At 39.5% G+C, this 24,183-nt stretch overlaps 1 protein-coding gene across 1 annotated transcript in view; it reads left to right on the top strand.

Annotated features, from left to right (window-relative positions):
* Positions 1–21,596, top strand: part of LOC109911085 (calcium-binding protein 7) — a 52,660-nt gene extending 31,064 nt beyond the window's left edge. Inside the window, exons 3-5 of the mRNA XM_048611639.1 lie at positions 5,335–5,447; positions 18,581–18,734; positions 21,469–21,596. Coding sequence (XP_048467596.1) covers positions 5,335–5,447; positions 18,581–18,734; positions 21,469–21,596 — 395 coding nt within the window. The remainder of the gene's footprint in view (positions 1–5,334; positions 5,448–18,580; positions 18,735–21,468) is intronic.
* The last annotated feature ends 2,587 nt before the right edge of the window (positions 21,597–24,183 follow it).

The following is a 24,183-nucleotide window of genomic DNA, read 5'->3' on the forward strand; positions in this document are numbered from 1 at the left end:
TAAACCCTCCCTTGTAGTACTAGCAAATCTGCCCACCTAGATATTGGTCACCCTCCAGTTGAGGTGCAACACATCCCTCTTGAATAGGTCACCTCTTCCTCAGAAAAGATTCCAACGATCCAGGAATCTGAATCCCTGCCCCCTGCACCAAATCTTTAGCCACTCATTCATCTGCCATATCCTCCTGTTCTTTCTCTCACTGGTACGTGGCACTGGACGTAATCTGGAGATTACCACCGCCAAGGTTCTGGTTTTTAACTTTTTTTTACACTTCTGTAAATTGCTCTTTATTAGTTACTGTATTTCTATGCAGATATCCACGAGCTATATGAATGTTTCCTACAAGTTTCATCTAAAATTGTTATCCTATATAATGGTCAATCTGAGAAAATGCTATCTACACAGAAAGTCAGTTTCAAAAACATTTATGAACGGGTTCAATGGTACATTAGCAATTCAGATTTGTACTGCCATTCACAATCAATTCCAAAGACAGTTGTTAAATGTAGGCATCACTATCTTCTCAACTGCAGATGTGTTGGAAATTTTAAGATACAATGATAGGTTTTTGTGATGACTTTCCAGGCATGTAATAAGTAGCAGCCTAAATGCCAAAGTATTAGCATCAAGGGGAGGAGGTATTAACATTTATTCTCAAATTCTGATATAAATTTGTCATGGTGATAAATCCTAGCTGCTGGTGGACTGACTGAGCAGGGCTACTTTTATTAGATTTACACTATCAGAACCTATTCAGGTGTAATTTCTGGAATATGCTACGGCTTTTCCCTTTTGATCTGCTGTGGGGAGATGAAGCCACTTTAAAAACCTCCCCACTATCTGGGATATAGGTCATAATCCAAACAAGTGGAAACCCAGTAAGATCAGGATCCTCATCAAAGCTCTGCCACTCTTTGGGATGGGGTGGGGGGCAAGTAAAATTCATCTTTCCAGCCTCTCCAATGTAAATGTTTTAGTTATTTTTCTGAATGTAATTTAATTATCTGTATGTTATTTCTACAATGCTGTGTATCTTTGTTAGTAACATAGCAGCACTATATCAATGGGAGTTGACCAGAATTAGAACTCATTTACCTGGTGTCTATTGCATCTTTCCAGACACCCCAAATTCCCCCAAACTACCTTTGCAGTATAGCTACTGTTGTTATGAAGGTAAATACCCAGCCAATTTGTATGCAGCATGTTACAAAAAAGCAGCAAATGAGATTCAAGTATGTTGATTAAGGAAAGATTATTGGCCAGTGCATCAGTTGTATATTTGCATCAACCTTGACTATCACATGACATTTCAATTTCAACGTGTCATTTGTCCAAAGCACATCTAACAACAAAACAATTCTTCAGTATTGCACTGGAGTGTTGGCCTAGGTCAAATGCTTGATTTTAGTTGTTGGCATTCAACAAATAAACATTTACTTTTGAGGCTAGAGACCTAGCAACTGAGTCAGACTACTGCTATTAAGATTGATAAAGATTGAACTGAGTCAAATTGACAGTGAGGGAATCCTGTAGAAGCGTAGAAAATTCCTTGATCACCTGTGCTTCAAATGATGATCATCTGGGCTGAATGGTAGAATTCTGGTGGATATGTAGATGATGCTAATACCAATATGTGCCAAGAAGATTCTGCTGAAAATAGGTCAAGATACTCAAGATGGTTGAGCTTTTCTTCTACCTCTGATATGTGCTTGCTTTTTTCTTTGATTGTGCAATTAGTATGGCAAATGGAATGGTAAAATTAAAGTCTAAATAAAGACTTTATAGTCTTTGTAATGCTTCCTTTGACTACCAAAAGGGTGCATTCCAGCCTAAGTCACCAGAAAAAAGTTTATGTTGGCTACATATCCAACACAACTCTGTGACTGTCTCAGTTTGCTGTAGATGTTTGGCAGGTCAGCTCAACTGAGCTCCTCCATGTTTGATATTTTGTCCTGCCCCCTGATCTTCAGAAGACATTTCAAGTGAAAGGGGTTGAGTTTCTTGGCATGACACTGGTAGACAGTCCAAATCTCTCACACACAGAGCTGAAAGGGCAGGCCTAGGCTCTATAGACTTTTAGTTTAATAGGCAGACTTATGGCTCTTCATTTTATAGACTGATTTTCATAGTCTGCTGAAGGCCAGACTTATTTTGACAATCATCCTCCTTGCTCCAGATCTACTTTATCCCGCAACTTCCTATTCCAATCTACTTGTGCCAAGTCCCTTCTTAAATCATTGGAATGAGCTCTCCTCTGTTGAGCACTTTTGCTTCCAATACTTTCTGTCTCTTTTCGCATCCACTTTACGCTGAATCAGATTAGCGGAGCTCAACCCACAGCCCACCAGAGACTTTCATCTGGCTTGACATCAACTTTAATTTATAGCACACTCAGAGATACTTGCAAGGAGCTGTTCCTCCCAATAGAGACTCTTTTCTGTCCCGTGTGTGATTCCACAAGCTTCCTGGTGAACATATCAGCAGAAAGTGCAGAAGAGAATCTGCATGTGATTGGAGAAGCTTGGAGCTCCAGCTAGCTGGACAAAGATGGCCCACTTTCATTTCAATGTTTTCTGGTGGGGTAATAGTGCAGCCATAAAGTTTTGGATTCCAAAGCCCTGTTGATTCTTTTCTTGAAGTTAAAGGGGGCAGAGTAAGACACACAGTGAAATGCAGTGAGAGAGATTGGGGAAGGTGGGAAAGAGAGAGAGAAAGGAGTGAGAGAGATAGAAGAAAAAAGTCGAGACTGGGGGCCAGGGAAAGGAGAAAGGAAAAGCAGGCCGACAGAGGAAAAAAATCCAGGCTGGAAGTCAACTCGGCTCTAACTCCCACCTTAATGTGAACTGCACCAAGGCCAGCTTGGAATGTGTCCCACTAGAGGCAACTCAAGGCTAATGTTACTTAAAACTAACTGCTCAGCTAGATACTAGTGGCCACCTTCTTTCATAGTGATCGTAAAAAGGGCAAAAATTGACATTATTATTTAGTTTCATTGCTCAGCACTTTTTAATGGCTATATTTACTATTACTCATTTCAATTACCAACGTGTTGCTTTTGAATTTTTTTTGATTAAGTTCATGATTACAGTTGTGAACACCCCTCCTCCCCTAAGGAAGAACTGCTTATTAGACTAGAGACACAATGGTTAAAAAAAAAATTTCCACGTACAATGAAAAATTCTTATCTTTGTTATCTTTGCTACGATTTTTTTTAGTTCCCTTCCTCCACCACCTGCCAAATTAGATCAAACTTTCCCCAAATTGCACATAATATATGTACAATATGTAACTTACAGCAAATAACTTACCATCCCACCTGCATCCACACCCAAAGGGTCATTAGCCACCATTTTCGCCACCTCCGGCAGATTGCCACCACCAGAAACATACTCCCCTCCCCTCCCTTGTCAGCCTTCCACAAGGACCATTCCCTCTGGGATTTTTCAGAAGCCACAGGGAAGCAGTATAGTATCTTGCTAAACTATATAATAGTGCAGGTTGAGTGCATCATTAACATTGCATTATCATTGCTAAAAGAATTACCGATAAAATATTAACACGTCCGTAAATACCATTTATTTCCATCATTGTAATATATTCGGGAACAATGAATATGTTTCTAATGAACATTGATACATTCTGGATTTAGAAATGTTGGAGGCATTGATGATCTCTCATGTTACTGTGTTTAATTTTCTTTCTTGCTTTCTCTTATTTCGAAGGTCCTTTGGAATCAAGAGATAAGCTAGACTGCACCATAGGCATTGTCATCCCCATTCTTAATGCTGCTTTATGACGAGCGGCTATAAATCAGCATTTGATGAAAGCCATTTTATTTTTCTGTATTCTGGGGTCTAATATGACAACAAATTCTTCACTTCAAAACAACAGCCTGGAAATGTGATAGTAACTATTCTCAGTGTACTGACATAAAACAGAGAGCATACCTGTCTGCCTGTGCCGTACAGGAAGAGCAGCACCTACTGGAAAGGGCTAATCCATAGGTATCTAGGGCACACTGTAGATGTAGTAAAAACATTCAAAAGAATAAGGAACATTTGCTTGCTTTAGAAGCCTTTTCAGAAGCTTGTCTGTCCCACGACTTATGTTAACAGCAAGAACCTTGCAGCGGTGCTTCTTAAAAGGGTCATCGAGTTGATAGTTATTTGCTGGCTCGCCTTCTTGTGCCCGAAATTGAAATCTGTGTCTGTTGTGTCTTGTTTAGGAGATAATACCTACTGTGGGGCCTCAGGCAGTAGTTCTCACAAGTGCACATCATCAGAGAGCAAAATGCAAAGTGCTTGCATGCCACAAAGAAGGATCTTACTGAGCTGTGTGAGATGATATAGCCATTACTGGAGTCTCAAACCCTACATCTGCCCTGTGGCTGTCAAAGTCACAGAGACCTTCAATTTTATTTACACTACAGAACAACTTCAGGAAGGCAGAGGAGTGGTAATGTCACTAGACTAGCAATCCAGAGTTCCCAGGATAAAGTTTTGGGTACATGGGATCAAATCCCACCAAGGCAAATGGTGAAATTTGAATTCAAGAAAAATTTGGAATTTAAAAGCTGGCCAAATGGTGACCATGTAATGACTGCCAATTCTCATAAATACCTATCTGGTTCACTAATGTCCTTTGCAGAAGGAAATCCATCATCCTGACTTGGTTTGTCCTATATGTGACTCCAGGCCCACAGCAATGGGGTTGATTCTTAACTGCTCTCTGAAATGGCCTACAAAGCCATGCAATTCAAGGACAATTAAGGATGGGTAACAAATGCTAGCCCAGCCGGTGATACCCACATTCCAGGAATGAGTGAACAAAAGGCTGCAGAGGGTCACTCAGTTTGCCTCCACTGCATCAGGGAGGTGACAAGCTCAATTGTATGAGTACATGCCCTGGTTACCTTTAAGTGGTGCTAGAGATGCCCTTTTTCCCATCTGTCCCCACCTGTCCATCCCCTATAAACCGACATACAGCCATTAAGCAGCATGGGTAATGCTGCTTGCACATCGCATGTGAACTCTATGTCCAAGTAAATGGAATGTGCAAAACACCCCAGCTTCTGTAGCTCAGTCACTGCACCCTTTTCCAGACATGAACAGATCTCTAAGCCAACCTATCACCTTGTTCAATGAGTGAACACAAGTGACAGAGAAACCTGAGATTCCAATCCCTGTCATTATTATTGGGCGCTGTACTCATTGTAGTTCCGGGTCACTATCCAATAATAACACTAGAGTGTGATGTGATTCAATTTATGTTTTTATTAGGTGGTGTCACAACAAATTCAGAATATCCCACACTAACTCTGTACTATGACTTCAGGTGATGGACAGGTGGACTTTGAAGAGTTTGTGACGTTGCTTGGACCTAAACTGTCATCAGCTGCAATTCCAGAAAAGTTCCACGGAACCGAATTTGATAATGTTTTTTGGAAGGTAAGATGTCAGGAGAACCATGTCAACCTAAGTACCACAACATCATGCAACTGAGAAAAATGCCCCGGGACTTAATTTGCTCTCATAGCTATGTGTTTATTTTTCCACACTTTGCCTGAAAATACACGGTGGGTTACTAAGACAAAATTCACTTGCAGTCATTGGTTTAGTAAGTTAAGGATCTGCTATGTTTCTGCTTTATTATTGTGCATCATTTACATCATTTTTCTTAGTGTGTTTGAACGTTTCCATAGAGGTGTCCTGCTCATGTTTGGACTAAATGAGCCATAGCTCTAATCTTTTGTGAGGATAGCGGCCCCAGAATCTGGCCCAAAAGTCAGGATGACCTTACCCACAATGAGCCAGAAAGCTAGATTTCATGGTTATCAAGCTGCTAACTCTCCCAATTTGTGTCTTCTGGCCACAAGTGATGAAGCCCCACCTTCAAGAGCTGTTGACTAATCAGATGGCAAGCACCTCTTCAGTCCCAGCAGCGCCACCTGCAGTGGTGGCCATTGCTGACACTGCAGACAGTCCCCTCAGGAAGAACAGCAATGGAGTCTGGATCCCATGGAAAGGCTTCACCTGGTGAGTGGACCATGTTTTGGACCACAAGGCATTAACATACATGGGTGACAACAGTTATTGGATAAGCCCAAACAAGAGGACCCCAAATAGAACCCACAGCCAAGCCAGGAGGGTTTACCAGGTGGCCTTTCCATGTAACATGGCAGTAGAAAGATCACGTAAGGGCTTCAGTTGTCTGAAGGATGGGCAGGCCATCCAACACAACTGGTACCATTGTGCCAGAGGTGGGTATGCAGTGGACGCAATGCTCCTGCCTCCCAGTGTACTCCTAGAGGAAACATAAAACTCAGGCCCCTTTCTCCCAAGGCCCAACTTTGTATTCTCTCTTTTCCCAACTACATTCAACCTTCCATCGGCAATCCACAACTCAGGTATTGATTCATTCAAGATGGTGGTAATGACTTATCACCCGAACCTTGATGGAATGGCTGGTAGAGCCTGCAAATTTATGAATAGCAAGATTGCTGTGATCAATTCTACATTGTACCAAGGGAGCATCTTGCATCTGGTAAAATTGAGGCTGCATATCACTGTTGAATTTAATGCACGAAATCAGTGAGGAAGACAGCTCAGTAAACAGCAGTGAATTATATACTGGCTGCTCTGTATGATAGCTCCTGCTCATACTAAAAAGCTTGCAATATTCTCATGCTGAGACAGGTCCAGGATCACATAGCTGTCATGTTACAGATGCTTTGCATGTTGTCCTTCATTGGGTGGAGCTGTGCAAATCCTGCAAAAATATCTTAACAACTCAAAGGCCCTTGAACCATTTCTGTTCTCCTTCCTCCTCCATAATGTTCAGCACAGAGAGATTTGCTCCCTTACCCAGCTGTCATTATCTGAAAAACAGAGGTAATAAATACATCCTGGTCTGCTCACTAGTCAAGCTTATCCTACAGCCTTTGCTCATCCAACTCCAGTGAGAAGTGAAGTGAAAGTACTGTGAGAATTAAATAAATCATGAGTCACTTTCTGCTTCTACTGCTGTTCAACGAATAATAACCAGAAAAGGTCAGAAACATGTATTCCCTCGAGTAATCTGGATCTTATTCTTCTGGTGTTTTCCCCCTGAAGGGAGGTACAACCCTTAATGCCACAATCTCCAGAGTGGGTAGGGGAAGGAAGCAGATGCTGAATCCACTGCACTGCAGAACAGGGTTCAATCCCTGTTTTGATGTCAACAATCTGATCCAGACCAGGCAAACTGAACCCACTGTCTCCCCAAAGAGTCTGAGTTGCTGTGCCAACATAGATTGCTATATGCATGTTGTAGTCTGGACAGTAAGGGTAAAGGTTCCAATTTCTTTCCATCAAATGTCTGACCAGGAGGAGTCATTCCCAATCTTACCCTTGCCATTTGAGCTGTGTTGGAAAAACTTACAAGTTCACATTCAACATGTTTGGCCGCATTATGAATGAACGTCCCTTAGCCATCAAGTCTCAGAGTAGGACTTGAACCTAGAGTTTCTGACTCAGTGACAGAGACAGTACTAATGTGCCACAGGTCCTCAATCTAAAATGCCTGGGTAGAAACTATTACTCTTCCCATTAAAGTCAACGAAGAAATTCACAAGAAAATAACACATGACCCAACATACAAAGAATTAAATTCCCAAACAGTATCAAAATGAATCCTTAACCTAAATTACTCCAGTTCAGGTTAAAGTTGCTGAGTTGCTCAGTTTTGACTTTGTTTAGATGTTTAAGGTTCAAAAACAAAGTTGCTGGAGAAGCTCAGCAGGTCTGGCAGCACCTGTGAAGGGAAAAACAGAGTTAACGTTTCGGGTCCGGTGACCCTTCCTCATGAGCTTCTCCAGCAACTTTGTTTTTGTTCCTGATTTACAGCATCCGCAGTTCTTTCAGTTTTCATTTAAGGTTCATGTCATCCTTCACTTGTAAATAGTATTTGCTTTCTGTACAGAAGTAGAAAAAAACATACCTGTGACTTTATCCAATAGTGTTACTTACAGCTGACCAGCTGCAGCACCAACAAATTGCTGAATGACTGTCTTTCTTGGAACTGCAAAATAAGGTGGAAAGGTGTTTCTGCAGAGAAATCAGAGTGAATGTTTCTTCAAAAGAAGGGTCACTGGAAACAAAACATTCACTCTGATTTCTCTTCACAGATGCTGCCAGACCCGCTGAGACTTTCCAGCAATTTCTGTTTTTGTTTCAGATTTCCAGCATCTGCAGTTCTTATGGTTTTTTGTTTAGTAGAAAAGTGTTTATCAAGTGTCTGTATAGTAATTATCTTAAGGAATGCAGGGGAGAAAAAGCTACGCCCAACTTCCAACAATATTCAGTCTGGCAGCCTAGAACATATTTAAATTTAGCAATTTTGTTCAGTCTTACAATATAATGCTGGGAGGCATCCATAAGGTACTAATGACTGGTTGTTGAATGAAAGCAGGGATGATGTTTTCTGTAGAAATGCAGCAGCTAGTTGAACTTAATAAGCACACACAAATTTAATGTGATTACCGTCAGATAATCTGTTCTAATGATGTTGATTGAGCAACACTTATCAACCAGGACACAGGGGAGAATTCCTCTACTTTTTGTTTGAAATCATGCCAGATCTATGAAGTCATACTGTCTAACAGAGGAACACATGAATGCAGGACATGGGATTTAGGAGCTGGAGTAGGCCATTCAGTCCCTGATAGTGCTACCCACTGAGTCATAGTTGACATTTTTAACAAACAACGTGATCGTTAAACCCACAAGACAGTTCTTCTGCAAGTGAGTCAGCTCAGCCTTTTGTGTTAGGAATGTACAAATACAGCTTGCAAACACAGATTGGCCTTGAAATGAATGCTTGCAATTGGTATTTCCAGAAATTGATTCTTACACTGTAGGAGAAGAAGCTAGTTATTCAGTAAGTATCTGTTATCGGTGTACAGTTTACGCTATTCCTCAGGGTTAACATTGTATAGAAGGTGGTGGTAAAGTTAGGACAATAGGTAAAAATATGAGTAAATATGCAATTGAATAAAATCCTTAAGTAGTTAATTAGAATACATTAAGGAAGACAGGGCAGTTGATGTTTGACAGCTGTAGCATGTGGAAGCTCCTGGATGCCAGATTGTTCCAGGGAAAACATGGGTCTTTTCTCAGACTGACCAAATGCAACAAGTGGTTTGCCACAGGGATTGGCGCAGGAACATCAACTGGTCACAATTTATATGAATAATGAAGGAAGAGAAGGCATAGTTGCCAAATTTGCTAATGACCCAAAGATAGGTAGGAAAGTAAGTTGAGACGACGACATAGGCCAAGAGAGAATTTGGATAGGTTAATTGAATGGGTAATGATCTGGCAAATGGCGGATACTGTGGAGAAAATGCAAAGTTGTCCATTTTGGCAAGAATAATAAAAAAAATCATAACGAAATGATAAGATATCACAAGGCTCTGAAATGCGAGAGATGTGTGCGTTTCTGTCTTACAAATCACAAAAGATTAGTATGCAAGTAATTAGGAAATCCAATGGAATGTTATAATTTATCACAAGAGGAATTAAATACAAAAGTAGGGATATTATGGTTCAGTTATACAAGACACGATGAGACCACATCTGGAGTACTGTGTACAGCTTTGGTCATCTTATTTAAGGAAAGATGTAAATATGATGGAAGCAGTTCAGAGGAGGTTTACCAAAATAATACTGGAATAGGTGGGATGTCTTATGAAGGTTGCCTTATGAGAAAAGAATAGGTAGGCTGGGCTTGTATCCACTGGATTAAGAAGAGTAAGAGATGACTTGATTGAAATATATAAGATCCTGAAGGGTATTGACATAGTGGATGGGGAGACGACGTTTCCTCTTACAGATTCATTAAATGGTCACTGTTTAAGAATCACTAGTCATCCATTTACAACCGACATGAGGTAAAGGTTTTTCCAGTCAGAGGGTCATGATACTTTGGAACTCTCTTCCTGAAAAGCACAGACCTGAAATATTTTTGATACTTAATACTTATTTAAGATTATTTAACAAGAAGTTGAAAAGTGATCAGAGTAGTTTGCAATATAGATTTGAGGTTACAATCCAATCTTATTGAATGGCAAAACAGGCTCAAGGGTTCAATTGGCCTATACCTGCTCCTAATTCATATGTAGGATAAATTACCCAATAAAAGCCTTAACCTATTCATTTTAACACTTTATTAAAGAATAATCTTGAGAGCCACCATCCATATTTAGTAGATTGTTGGGTGCTGAAATTTACTTACATCGCATACATTAACTGGTCCAAACGAAACCATTTTTAAACAACCAACAACCATCAAAGGGAAGTGCACCATTAAGTGTTTGATATAATCTCTTACAAATTCATTGAAGAATTTAGACAACTAACTGAAGAACTAACATTTCTTTGCTCTTTATTGAAACACAATTAGCAGCATTTAATGCTGAACATATGGTGGGTAATTAGGACAATTTGCAATTAGCCCACGTACTGCAACTGAGAGATGCAAAACTGCCTGAACCTTATCCACGGGCTTTACTTGATTGGTTTGAATATTTAGTGTAATGTAGAAAAATGGGAAGTTCATAAAATCAAGGGGTGACAGTGCCCATAAATGAAACTTGTATATAACATTATGAATAGGGCAATTGTATTGGGTTCTACTCCCAAACACGTTGCCTGCTTAGCTCATGATAAGGGGAACTTTGGATCAGTACTATGTACAGAGCAGCACCTAGTTGATTATAAGACTCAAAATATGCACATCATGCCTTCAATAGCTAACAATGCTACCTCTAATCATGATCTTGACAGCATAAAGTATGGGTACAAGAAAGATATTAGAGGTATAGATATATCTCTGTGGCTCTTCAGATGAACTGAATTCTCCTGTGAGTAAGCCAGCTATTCGGTTTCCATGGGAAGTGATGATTGCAGTCAATCAGGCACCAGTTAAAATGTACCCCGAGGTCTATACTGACCAAAAAAACCCTTTTTTTTCTTTTCTTTTTGCTAACAAAGTGCATACCTTTGGGGAAAACACATATCCTTTTAGAGAAATGGTTTTTCAAGCGGTTTTACTTCTACATTCCATTCAGCTCGGGGAAAAATGCAATTGGGAAAAATCTTCATGAAGCACAATTTTGTAGAATTTCAGAGTTTCGAATCCAAGCAATACATCCTGAACTTTTATCAATTGTTAACACCCAAGGGAACAAAACATTTAGAATGCTTAGGAAGTAGTCTGCAGGCTGCAGTTCCTTTTTACCTCCAACAAGTCACTAATACAGGAGTATGGATGAGGCAACTCAGTAGGGGGTCATTGTAGCCACAAGAATTGGATGAGACACATTGGTTATGATGATAGATTGGAGAAAATGCAAATTGTTTCTTTGAAGAAGAGAAGGCTGAGGAGAGGTTTCCAAATCCTTCAAGGAGTTGAGTAAAGCAGCTAAGGAGAAATTATTCCAGCTTGTAAAAGGATTGAGAAACAGGGGGCACAGTTTTAAAATGTTTTGCAAAACAAGCAGACATGAAGAGAGAAAAATCGTTCTCGCACAGTGAGTAATTAGGGTATGGAATGCACTGCCTGGAAGTGTGGTGCAGCCAGCTTCCATCGAAGCACTCAAGAGTAGTGAATTCAGGGATGATTATTTAATAGGAACAAAGTGGAAAATTATTGGGAAAAAGCAAAGGTTCTGCAAAAAGTCAAAATGCTCAGAGACATGATGGACCGAATGCCTTTCATCTGCATCGTAACAATTCTGATTCTTTGAACTCACTAGGTAATGGGGTCAGATGGAAACCTGATTTTACACTCCACCCAATATTTGTTTCAATGAAATGGAATGTACCAATTTTACACCCAGTTACCAACAGGCAGATTAGGTTATCACAAAAATGTTGAACTCCCAGCCATGATTAAAATTCTATGCACTTCTATGAAATTATTTTGCCACTGTGTATTTTTTTGTGCACATTTATTCAGTGACTAACTGACTCAAATGCACCAGGCTATAGTTAGAGAATAGTTCAACAGGAAACCACTTCTTTATTAACTTTCATCAGTGTTAATAGCCTATATACGTGAGCATCAATCATGCCCCTGTAGTCAATTACCCTCTTAATAGTCAATAACATGTTATAGCCGCTGTATCAATATTAACTCTGTCTTTGCATCTAAAGTACAGGAGCTCGTTGTCACCTCTTTGATCTGAAAGTACTTATATGATTGCTCGCTGCATGTCATTAATTAAAAATTGTTGAACATTAAGCAGCACTTTTAAAGCTCTCAAGGCATTTTTTTATTTGTTATTCATAGAACTGTTCTCAGTTAAATTAGGGCAGTGTATAAGACAGCAAGCAGATGGAAAAGCTTTGGGAACACAAGAGGTCACTCAGATTGTCCCAACACATTATCCCAGCCAGTAATCAAAAGTTATTTGAACTGGTACATTGATTCCTAGCATAGGCAGAAAGGCACTGGAAGTACTTGCATATCTTAAACAGAAGACCACTGCAGATAGAATTCATGGAGATCATCCCAAGCAGGATGGAACAATTTTGTGTTAAGGAAATAGTCAATAATCTGCTCCAGCAGCTTGGTACCTTTAGAGTACTTTTATGGCCAGATCTTGGACAAGATTTCCCAATTTGTTACAGTTCCATGTGGGATACTTCTACTCATTAAGCTCCTAGGAAGGCAAGGTTAAATCAGCTCCCCTTCATTATTCACTTGCCCTCTCGGTTGATCGCAACAAGGTTAATTTATAAAGGATCCCTTTTCTGTTGGTATCTTTCTCCTCAACCAAATGATGAGTTAGCAAAAGAGTTTATTACTTACTAAAAACACAAAGAAATAATAACACAACACACATACACAGTAGGTAGTAGAAAATTGTGACAGTTACATTGAATGGTTCTGATCCCATTGATGGTGGTAGTTGAGCAGTAGTCATCAACTTCGGAAAGAAGGGAGGAGAACATGTCCCCATCTACATCAATGGAACAGTGGTTGAGAAAGAGGAGTTCCTCGGAGTGACGATAACCAATGACCCGTCCCGGACTTCCCACGTAGATGCAACAGTCAAGAAGGTACAACAACACCTCTTCTTCCTCAGGCGGCTCAGGAAATTTGGCATGTCCATAAGGTCCTTCACTAACTTCTACCAACGCACCATTTAAAGCACACTGTCTGGGTGCATAACAGCCTGGTATGTTAACTGCTGTGCCTAGGACAGTAAGAAACTACAGAAGATGGTGTGCACAGCCCAGACCATTGTGGAAGCTAACCTTCCATCCATGGACTCTATTTACATGGCTCGCTGCCATGGAAAGGCTGCCAACATCATCAAAGACCCATCACACCCTGATAATAACCTCCTACAACCTCTTCCATCAGGCAGCAGATGCAGAAGCCTGAACACATGCATAAGCAGGTTCAGGAACAGCATCTTTCTGGCCGTTATCAGACTGTTGAATGGACTTCAGCCTCAAATAATGTATCCTGTATGCCTTTAAGTCTTTTTGATCTTAACATCCTTTGCTTGCTGTGATCTGCCTGCTAAAATTTGGCAGATGGATTTTAACATGGATAAGCAAGAGGTCATCAATTTTGGTGGAAAAACAAAAAAATTCAACATTTATCTGAATAGAGAAACTTCAAAATGATTAGGAGCAGATCTGTGTGGCCTTGTGCATGAGTCGCAAGAAGCTAGAATGCAGATACAACAGGTAATAAGGAGGGCAAATAGACTTTTGGCATTAATTCATAAGGAATTGAATATAAAAGCAAGGTTGTGTTGTTGCTACTAAGGAATTTACTAAGGAATTGTGAGACCATGCTTGGAGTGCTGTGTACAGCTTTGGTCCCCTTACTTGAGGAAGCATTTAATTGCATTGGAGGCAGTTTTATAGAAAGTTCACTACATTAATTCCAGAAATGAATGGCTTGCCTTATGAGGAAAGTTTGAGCAATTTAGGCCTATGCTTGCTGGAGTTTAACAGGATGAGAGGAGATCCTCCAGAGGTATATAAGATACTGAAGGGGATTGACAAAATAGACACAAAGCAGATGTTTTCCTTGTGGGAAATCTAGAACAACAGGTCATAATTTAAGACTAAGAAATTGCAAATTTAAAACAGAGATGAGGAGGAATTATTTCTCTCATGAGTCTGTGGAATTCGTACCCAGAGTGCAATGAATGCCAGGACACAGAATAAATTTAAGAGGGAGATAGGCAGATTTTTAATTAGTAATGAGTTAAACAATTATGATGAGCGAGCAGGCAAGTGGAGTTGAGGACAAGATGAGATCAGCCATGATAGTGTTAAATAATGGAGCGGATTTGAGAAACTGAATTGCCTACTCTTGATCCTGGTTCTTATGTCCTTCTTATGAATGGAGTAAATGTATTCAATCCCAACCCCATCCACCCATTTTGTTTATCATGAAGTTGCGAGATTCCGTTTTAGCAAAATGTCAATTTTAACCACAGTTAGCCTCATTTCCCAGGGCTTGGTAATCCTTACAATTAAACAGAGCTGAGATACCTTCTAATCATGAGGTAGGTACATTACCGGCATTGTTTGTGGACCAGAAGCATTGGGAGAGTTATCTCTCCATTTACCCAGTCCATCATATATGTGTTTTTGCTGATTCTGCTATCAGAAAACAATCCACCTCTGTGCTGTACCAGGATCTCAGGGTCCACTCTCCATAATCTCTGCTATCCCTCAATTTCAAATTCCACCACTATTCTCTGCCCTGCTGTTATTTGGCATCCACTCCTCAGCTGCTTTACCACCCCGTCAACCTGTTGAAAACACTGAAAAGTTTCTCAAAGTTTAATTTCAGCAGGATGTGCAGGGAAATGGTAGTGTAATGGTATTATTATTGGATTAGCAGTCCAGTGATCCAAGTTAATGCTCTGGTGATATTGTTTCAAATCCCACCAAAGCAGATAATGACAAAAACAGAAGTTGCTGGAAAAGCTGAGCAAGTCTGGCAGCATCTGTAAAGGAAAAATCAGAGTTAACATTTTGGGTCCGGTGACCCTTCCTCAGTTCGGGTTCTGATTTTTCTTCACAGATGCTGCCAGACCTGCTGAGCTTTTCCAGCAACTTCTGTTTTTGTTCCTGATTTACAGCATCCACAGCTCTTTTGGTTTTTATATAGCAGGTGATGAAGTTTACATTGAACAAGCAAAAGTCTGAAATTAAAAAGACAGTTTAACGGCAATCATGTAAGCATTGTTGAGTGTTGTAAACTCACGTTAGGGAAGGAAATCTACCATTCTTACCCTAATTGGGGCCTATATTGTCAAGACCATAAGATTGACTCTTACCTGCCCTATCAAAAACATCAAAAAGTCTAAAGCAAGGAATAAAATCAGACAGATCACCCAGCATTGACCTAGGCACCGGAAACAACACTGGGAATTCTAGTCCTGTTGACCCGAAAAGTCCTCCTTACTAACATTTGAGGCTTTGTGCAAAAATTGAAAAGCTGCCCTCAGAGACTGGTCAATCAATAGCTTGGCATAGTTATGGAATCATACCTTACTGACAATGATTCTGTCGCAGGCATGACCATCACCATTCCTGGGTACATCTTGTCCCACCAGCAGAACCAATCCACCAGAGGCAGTGGCACAGTGGAATAGTTGGGAGAGAGTTACCTTGGGAGGCCTCAATGTTGACTCCAAACCAAATGAGGTCTTGTGTCATCAGGTCAAGCATGGACAAGAAAAGCCCCCACTGATTACCACCTAATATGTCCCTCCCCAACCAATCCTGGCTGATGAATCAGTACTTGACCATGTTGAACATCACTCAGAAAAAAGCAGAGCCAGGAAAGTGGCAAGGGCACAGAATTCCTCTGGCTGGGGGACTTCAAAATCCATCAGAAAGAGTGACTCAGTTGCTTCACCAGTGACTGAGTCCTAAAGGAGATAGCTGCTAGATTGGGTCTCAGATAGGTGGCGAGGGAACCAATAGATGGAACAACTTATTTGACCTTGACCTCACCAATCTGCCTGTGATTAATTAATGGGAGTGGTCACTGCATGGTCACTGGGGAAACAAAGCCCCATCATCCCACCACCTCCCTCCACCATCCAACTGACAGCTACCCTTTGCTGGCTTTTTCACATCTGAGTAATTGGACCAATGGTGTTAGGAAGAGGCTTTCACAAGAACCTAAATTGAAACTGAAAGTTTGAGTCATCACCAGCAAAGCAAATGAAAGAAATAAGCACACAGGGATAATTGAGACACTTATCCAGGAGAAGAGATAGAAAAATGCCAGTCAGATTTCAGCTACATTGCAATCTATAGATCTATAGTCAATGTGCCCCTTGAGAATGAATATTCTTAATGATTCAAGAGGTAGAGAGTTTCAGGATTCTTTATAATTTACACAAGTGGATCAAACATTAAGGAAGCCACTGGAGAAAAGAAAATCTATGTTAGAAAACCCAAGAACAAATGTGGCTTTTGGATTCATTTGGAAATAGGTCTATTTTGGATGCTAGAGTTCATCAATGTTTGACAGCACATCATGAGAACATTATGATGATGGATAGTTCATCAGAACTGTCAAAAGATTCTGTGATAAATGTAAGAGGAAGAATGTTGTAGTCAGTAAACCTATTAACTTAACAAGAGATATTACCTAAACTGCTACAACCAGATCAGTCATTAGTTCATCCCGACTTCTTTGAGGCCATTTGGCCCATCAAGCCTGCAACAACCCTCCCAGAGCATCCCACCCAGACCAATCCCAACCCTGCAACACTGCATTCCCATGGCTAATCCACCAAGCTTGCACATTCCTGGGCACAATGGACAATTTTAACATGGCCAATCCACCTAACCTGCACATCTTTGGACTGTGGGAAGAAACCAAAGCACCCAGAGGAAACCCACACAGACACAGGGAGAACATGCAAACTCTACACAGACAGTCATCCAAGGCTGGAGTTTAATCCAGGTCCCTGACACTGTGGGGCAGCAATGCTAACCACTGAGCCACTTTTATCATTCACATCTGGCAGATTATTGAATACCTGAATGATCTTGCATTATCCAGTCTACATTATTTTAACCTTTACACAGCTAACCAGCCTTTAATCAGCCAAAGAACCAGTGAATGAATGAATGGATGAATGAACCTCTTTTGACAGTCATCAATGAAACTGCACAGCAAAATAATGAACTAAACTTTCTTGACTAACACATTTAAGATAATACAATAGCATCAATATCATTGCATAAGCAGTGTACATCTGAATCAAGGAGCCTGAGGCCAACCTGTAAATGAATCCCAGGCCTAGCCTCAATATCCTGCATTGTCCAGTGATGTCAATAGGCAGCTTGGCTTTAGGAGATTTCGCTTCATTTACAGGGCTACAATTAACATTGAGAGGTTGAATAAGGACCAATGGCAAACTAACTCAAAATACAAAGTTCCATGCATACCAGGGGCTTGTGTTCTTAGCACCCTGCTCTAAAGTAGTGAAACATGTATGACTTTAGCCAAGAAAAGTAGCTGCCTCAGATGAATACTGGATATCTCCTTTCAATGCAGAGTGCTGAATGTGGAGGTACACTAGAATGCAGGGATTGCAAGTGTGTTTACCAATGAGCCAGCAGCATTGCTGTTGGCAGGGTCATGAGTTGAATGCATGATGACTGCACCCCCAAAGAGATACTCTGTAGTGAGCCGTCTATGGCCACAAGACTGAAGGGTCACGGACGTCTGTGTTACCAGGACATCTGCAGGTGAGACCTCGAGTTGACTGGGAAGAACAAATTCATTAGATGTTCTCACCGCTGACTGGAGCGTGGAGATGATTATCAGGGTGAAAAGGTTAACCATTGACCTTCCTGCACAGAAATTAATTCCAATTGCTGATAAGAATCAGAAAGCACACAGCAGAGTTAGCCTTTAGTCTTATTTTGTATCCAGGGGTGGGAGAACTTATTTGGTTTTGATCTTCATTCTTTATCTGGCTCTACCCATTCAACTGAGATCGGGTGGCCAGTGTATAGCCGTCCATAGAATACAATCACATCCTATTGTTTCATTGTACCATATTTAAACACATTAATTGTTTACAGTGCTATAATGATACTTTAATGTAGAAATAACACAGTGATATGATGTTTGAGAGCAACATTAATCCAGCCATTGTTACTGTTTTTATTCAGATAAAAACCACAAACTATGTCTTGGTTTAAAATTATAGCAAACCATAGCATAATAGTATATGGAAAAATAAATCTCTTTCTAAAAATTAAATTAAAATATAAATTCAGCTTACCAGCCAGGATGTATTCACTTATGTATAAGTGAATAAGTGCTCAAAATGTTTAGATGAGTGAAGAAAGGCAAGAGACTCAACAAAGATTCCAGTTCCAGGTACAGTAAAGTAACTTATTGGCTAACCACAGAGTGCCATTGGAACAGAGAAATTATAATTGTTGTTGCTACCAGTATAATCAATATCATTATATAACAATGTCATAATCTAGGATTATCAACTTGATGTGTTTGATTTGTGCTGCAGTGCGATATGCAAAGAATGACAGTAGAAGAGTTGAAGAGACTCCTTTATGAGGCATTCTGTGAACATTTGTCAATGAAGGACATAGAAAATATAATCATGACAGAAGAAGCAGGCCATGTTGTAAACCCAGAAGAATGTCCTGTTGACATTGACAGTAAGTCCTGCATAATACTGTACAATCTGTTTCTGCCTTCTAGTAAATCTCTACGCCAGTCATAAATCCACCAAGTGTATCTGAATGAATGTCACATTCTCTGATAAATGGATGAACACTTTTCAGTAAGAAGAGAAAATGCTGAAAATGTTCATCAGGTCTGGCAGTATCTGTAGAGAGTGAAACAGAGCTAGCAGGCTGGATTTTAATACTTGGCCTGCCAGAAGTGAAGGTTCAAAAACACCATAGCAAAACCAGAAGGCGCTGTTTGCAACACACTGTGGAATTTTAACTTCACAGCCTACTTGTGACACTGACAAATGGTTCTCTACCAGAAGCCAGCCTGACTGAAAGTTTCTCGTTCAGACAAAAGGTCAGCAATCTGAACCAGTACCTCTGTTTTTCTATGCACAGATTCTGCCAGAAATGCTGAATATTGCCAGCATTTTCTGCTGGTATTTCAGTTTTCCACAATCTGCAATACTTTGCTTTTGAATATTTTGCAATATGATTTCAAGTCCCATCTAAACCATTAGGATTGTGTACACTATAATTAATAGGCGGTACCAAATGTAAACACTTCCCTTGGACCATTTTTAAATTTCATCAACTTGATTCTTTTGTCATGAAGTCATAGAGGTGTACAGCACAGAAACAGTCCCTTCGGTCCAACTGATCCATGCCGACCATATCCTAATAAATTTAGTCCCTTTTGCCAGCATTTGGCCCATATCCCTCTAAATCCTTCCAATTCATATACCCATCCAGATGCCTATTAAATGTTGTAATTGTACCAGCCTTCACCACTTCTTCTGGCAGCTCATTCCATACATGCACCACCCTCTGCATGAAAAAGTTGTCCCTTTGATCCCTTTTAAATCTTTCCCCTCTCACCTTAAATCTATGCCCTCGAGCTTTGGATTCCCCTCTCTAGGGAAAAGAACTTGTCTATTTACCCTATCCATGCCCCTCATGATTTTATAAATGTCTATAAGGTCATCCTTCAGTCTCTGACGCTCCAGAGAAAATACCCCAGTCTATTTAGCCTCTCCTATAGCTCAAACCCTCTAACCCTTGCAACATCCTTGTAAATCATTTCTGAACCCTTTCAAATTTACAACATCTCTCCTATTGCGGGGAAACCAGAATTGCACACATTATTCTAATAGTGGCCTAACTCAATGCACTGACCAATAAAGGCAAGCATACCAAATGCCTTCTTCACTACCCTTTCTACCTGGGACTCCACTTTCAAGGAACTATGACCTATGCACTCCAAGGTCTCTTTGTTCAGCAACACTCCCCAGGACCTTACCATTAAGTGTATAAGTCCTGCCCTGATTTGCCTTTCCAAAATGAAGCACCTCACATTTATCTAAATTAAACTCCATCTGCCACTCCTCGGCTCACTGGCCCATCTGATCAAGATCCTGTTGTTCCCTGAGGTAACCTTCTTTGCTGTCCACTACACCTCCAATTTTGGTGTCATCTGCAAATTTACATCTTCCACTCCAAGTGGTATTAGGGGAGTAACTAACTCCTGGTCCTCCCCTCCTGCTGTATCTGAGCTATGAACCATGCAAGAGTAAATGAAAGTGATTCCCACTCTAATTTATCATCCTCTCAATATGGATAACCTCGTTACGTCTGTCACTTAAACCTCAGACATAACTTGAGACCATGTGACATGGTATACCCACAAGGATATACCCAATCTTTACCAGTCTGTAGCATAATGTTGACACTATTGAGATGTTGCAACCACACCACTATGAAACAGTGTGCTTCAAGATCAAGTGTCATTTCAAGAAAACTCTATTATTACTATATACTTACACCAACACTAGGAGACATCACTGTGGAACTTTGTACTCAAAAATGAAAGTTGGTAGAAATCCTTTCTAAGCAGACAGAGAAAAAATTCTTTTGAATGCCCAAGAACAAAGTGAGTGAAATTAACAGAACGCTCAACATTTCCTTCAGAACAAAGGAAAACAGAGGTTTAATGAAAGAATTAGGTTACATTATGCTGTCACTTAAATATTCAATCCAATTGGACTGCGAGGCTTGTTAATTTTGGATATTTCTGAAATGATTCCAGACTTAAGTATCATACTTAAATATGACTTTCATCAAAATAATTGGCTCATTAATATTGCGGTAATGAGGGAAGAATTATGAGAATACCAAAAACAAATCGAAAATAATGTCTGCAAAGCCTTTAACGTTATTCTGCAAGATCAAAGCTTCACTTTCTTAGAGATTATCAGTAATACAAATTTACATGGATATATTGACAGTTTTAAATTACACAACTATTTATCTTCTTGTGGAATTTGTTGTAAGGAATGTTTATTTATTGTTTCCAGTACAAGTGATAGTTCCTCTGGTGATAAATATTGACCCTATAGCAAGATGCTTTACCTTTCACATTACCACTACACTTGAAATTTAAAACATTTTGCATGTATTGCTAATCAATATATACCCCTATATATGAGATAACGAATAAGCATAGTTATCTCTTGTTTGCCAGAGATATTTAAACCATACTTGAGTCTCAAGCAAAGAAAAAAACAACTTTCAACTTGTATATTGCACATGTACTTATTTGTTCTCACCAGGCAGGTTTCGTCACTTCTTATCCCAGACACAATATATAGCCCAACGCAACAAGAAGTGGTGGCGGTTTCAAATGAATTGAGAGAATAACCATCTTTGATTCTATCTGCAGCATGTTCCACACAGCAAATCAAACAGACATGTGTCAGAAAGAGTCTCATCTGTGCATTCGCTATCGCTTTCATCATCAGTGTAATGCTCATAGCAGCAAATCAGGTGCTGAGAAGTGGAATGAAATAAGAGCAACGTCTCGAATCAGCCTACACCTGGACAATTCTGAAAAACTGATAGACGGCAGCCCGATTGCATGGTAGTCTTACTGATTTGGGAGATCCTGAAGGAGCATCCAGCCTTTACAGAACTACAAGAAATTAGATGCATGATAATGCATGGATTTTCAAATGCACGGTGATATGACAACTTTAATTTTGTGCAACTTCTACAATGTTGGTGAACAGCATCCACAAGGATATCACAAAGTGATATCACTGGATATTACTGGCAGTTTAAATGTACAGTATGCAAGACACTGTTGAATAGACATAAGCCTTTGTGAAGACTGGAGCAATTCCTATATTGGCAAATAGTGAAACCAAACGTCCTGATGTAAAGAGGAAAAAAAAAGACTGGTGAGTGAAAGGGTTCTGAACGTTGTATTCGCATTTCCACCTTAGAAAAACAGTCATGACGCCAGCTGATTATTCATTTTGCGTCAGAATCTGATCTTTCAATGGACTTCAAACAAATATAACACTTCTAATTCCATGGCTGCTTGTCAACAAAAAATCAAGTTAGTTAGTTAAAAAGTGAAGTTCCATGTTTTAATTTGCATTACACAACTTAACCATTTTTCAATTTGATTCAACATACAAACATATAAAGTACATGGTTAATATTTGAACATTGCATAAATACCATTTTAAAAATTTAATTTTGTATTGTAGGGTAATATAGACAGTTGCAGGTAGGGAAATTATCAGAAATCAATTAAACTTGTATAGATTTGAGTTTTAAATAGTATCAATGTATCCCTTGGTAATTATCCTGTATTTACTCACAAAACTATATGTCAGCAAATGTAAAGAAAATGTCTGTCCCATCAACTAGTAGATCTCAACATTAAGTACAATGGTTTTTTACAGCAATATTACAGATGTAACTTCCTAAAATAGCAAGGGGCACAAATATAAGACCATCTATCTGACTTGATAGAGAAAAGAATATTACCCTTTCCCAGATCAAGCTTTTGCGCTTCCTTTTCCAAAAATAAGTAAGACAACTTGTTTTACCTGAAACCCAGCTTTCACTCTGTCACCACATTTAAGGAGGAAATTAATGGCAATGTTAGAGGTTTGGAATCATTCTCAATTTGTCAGAATGCAGTTTCCATGCCCCTACCCTCAAGTCAACAATTTTAAAGCACTTTCACTTTTTTAGCAAAATATGCTATGAGGAAATCTAGCTTATTGCTTTATTAAAATTGCACAAATATATTTTTGCACAGTTTACTATAGTAACTTCTATTCATTTATGGAAGAAAGAGAAACAAGTTTATGAGGTACAGGGTGATATTTCCAGCATTGGATTTTGTTGCCACTGTTGATGGTGTTTGCTATGTGAACATAAGGAACCCAAGCCAAACTGTTGGAGGTTTCAGGGTCCTAACGACTTCTAAGAAGAGAAAGGATACTTTTATTTATTACATTTAATAGACTTGATAGGAAATCATAATCTGCATTGGAAGATGGTTGACAGCCAGCAGTATTGTGCGATATAATAAAGAGACATGGGTTAAGTGTGAGATAGCAACCTTTTTCTTCCAGAAAAACAATCAAACAAAAATAATCCAAAGTCACTCAAATGGGTAGAAATTACAGAAATGGCAGGGTAAGAAAAAGTTTAAGAACAGATAGAAAATTAATATTATACTTATAAAATACTACTTTATTTTATCTCAACAAGACATCAAATGCTTATTTGATAAAACTGAAAGCAAAGCATAATCACTTCAATTCTATTATTAATATTTTAATCTATTTATTATAGTCCCGACAATCTTCATATTTCATAGAAAATCTGGAGGTACACAAAGGCTAATGAAATAGCACATTACACTGTAGCAAACAACTCAGGTTACATGACAGTTAATGTTGGTGGTTTAGGTTTAAGTGTGAAGATTTGGCACTGTCAATGATTTAGTGCAGTAGAATCGGCAATAACCACTTCTCTAACCGATAGTTTTAAATATACATAAAAAGTCATCAACACATTTTTGCTTAGGGATGTATTTGTGCAAGGTTGGTTAGCTCAGTTGGTTGCACAGTTAGTCTGTGATAAAGAGTGATGCCAACAGCATGGGTTCCATTCCAACACCAGCTGAGGTTACCAAGAAGGACTGTACTTCTCAACCTTTCCCCTTCAATGAGGCATGGTAACACTTAGGTTAAACCACCAAGCAATCATCTCTCTAATGAGAGAGACCAGATCTGTGGTCTGGTAGGACTTTGGCAACTTTACATTGCATCTATTAAACCAAAACGTGGGGGCAAACGATGTAGTTAAAAGGAAACAAGATTTCTCAGTACCTGGTTTGATAGAGAAAAGAACATCAAGCTTTGTACTTCAATTCCCAATAATAAGTAAGACAATTTGTTTTACCTGAAACCCAGCTTTCATTCTGTCACCACATTTAAGGAGGAAATTAATGGCAATGTTAGAGGTTTGGAATCATTCTCAATTTGCCAGAATGCAGTTTCCATGTCCCTACCCTCAAGTCAACAGTTTTACAGTACTTTTACTTTTTAGCAAAATGTCAAAGGACAAAGGC

The sequence above is a fragment of the Rhincodon typus genome, chromosome 24 (genome assembly GCF_021869965.1).
Source record: "Rhincodon typus isolate 14 chromosome 24, sRhiTyp1.1, whole genome shotgun sequence".
NCBI lineage: Eukaryota > Metazoa > Chordata > Chondrichthyes > Orectolobiformes > Rhincodontidae > Rhincodon > Rhincodon typus.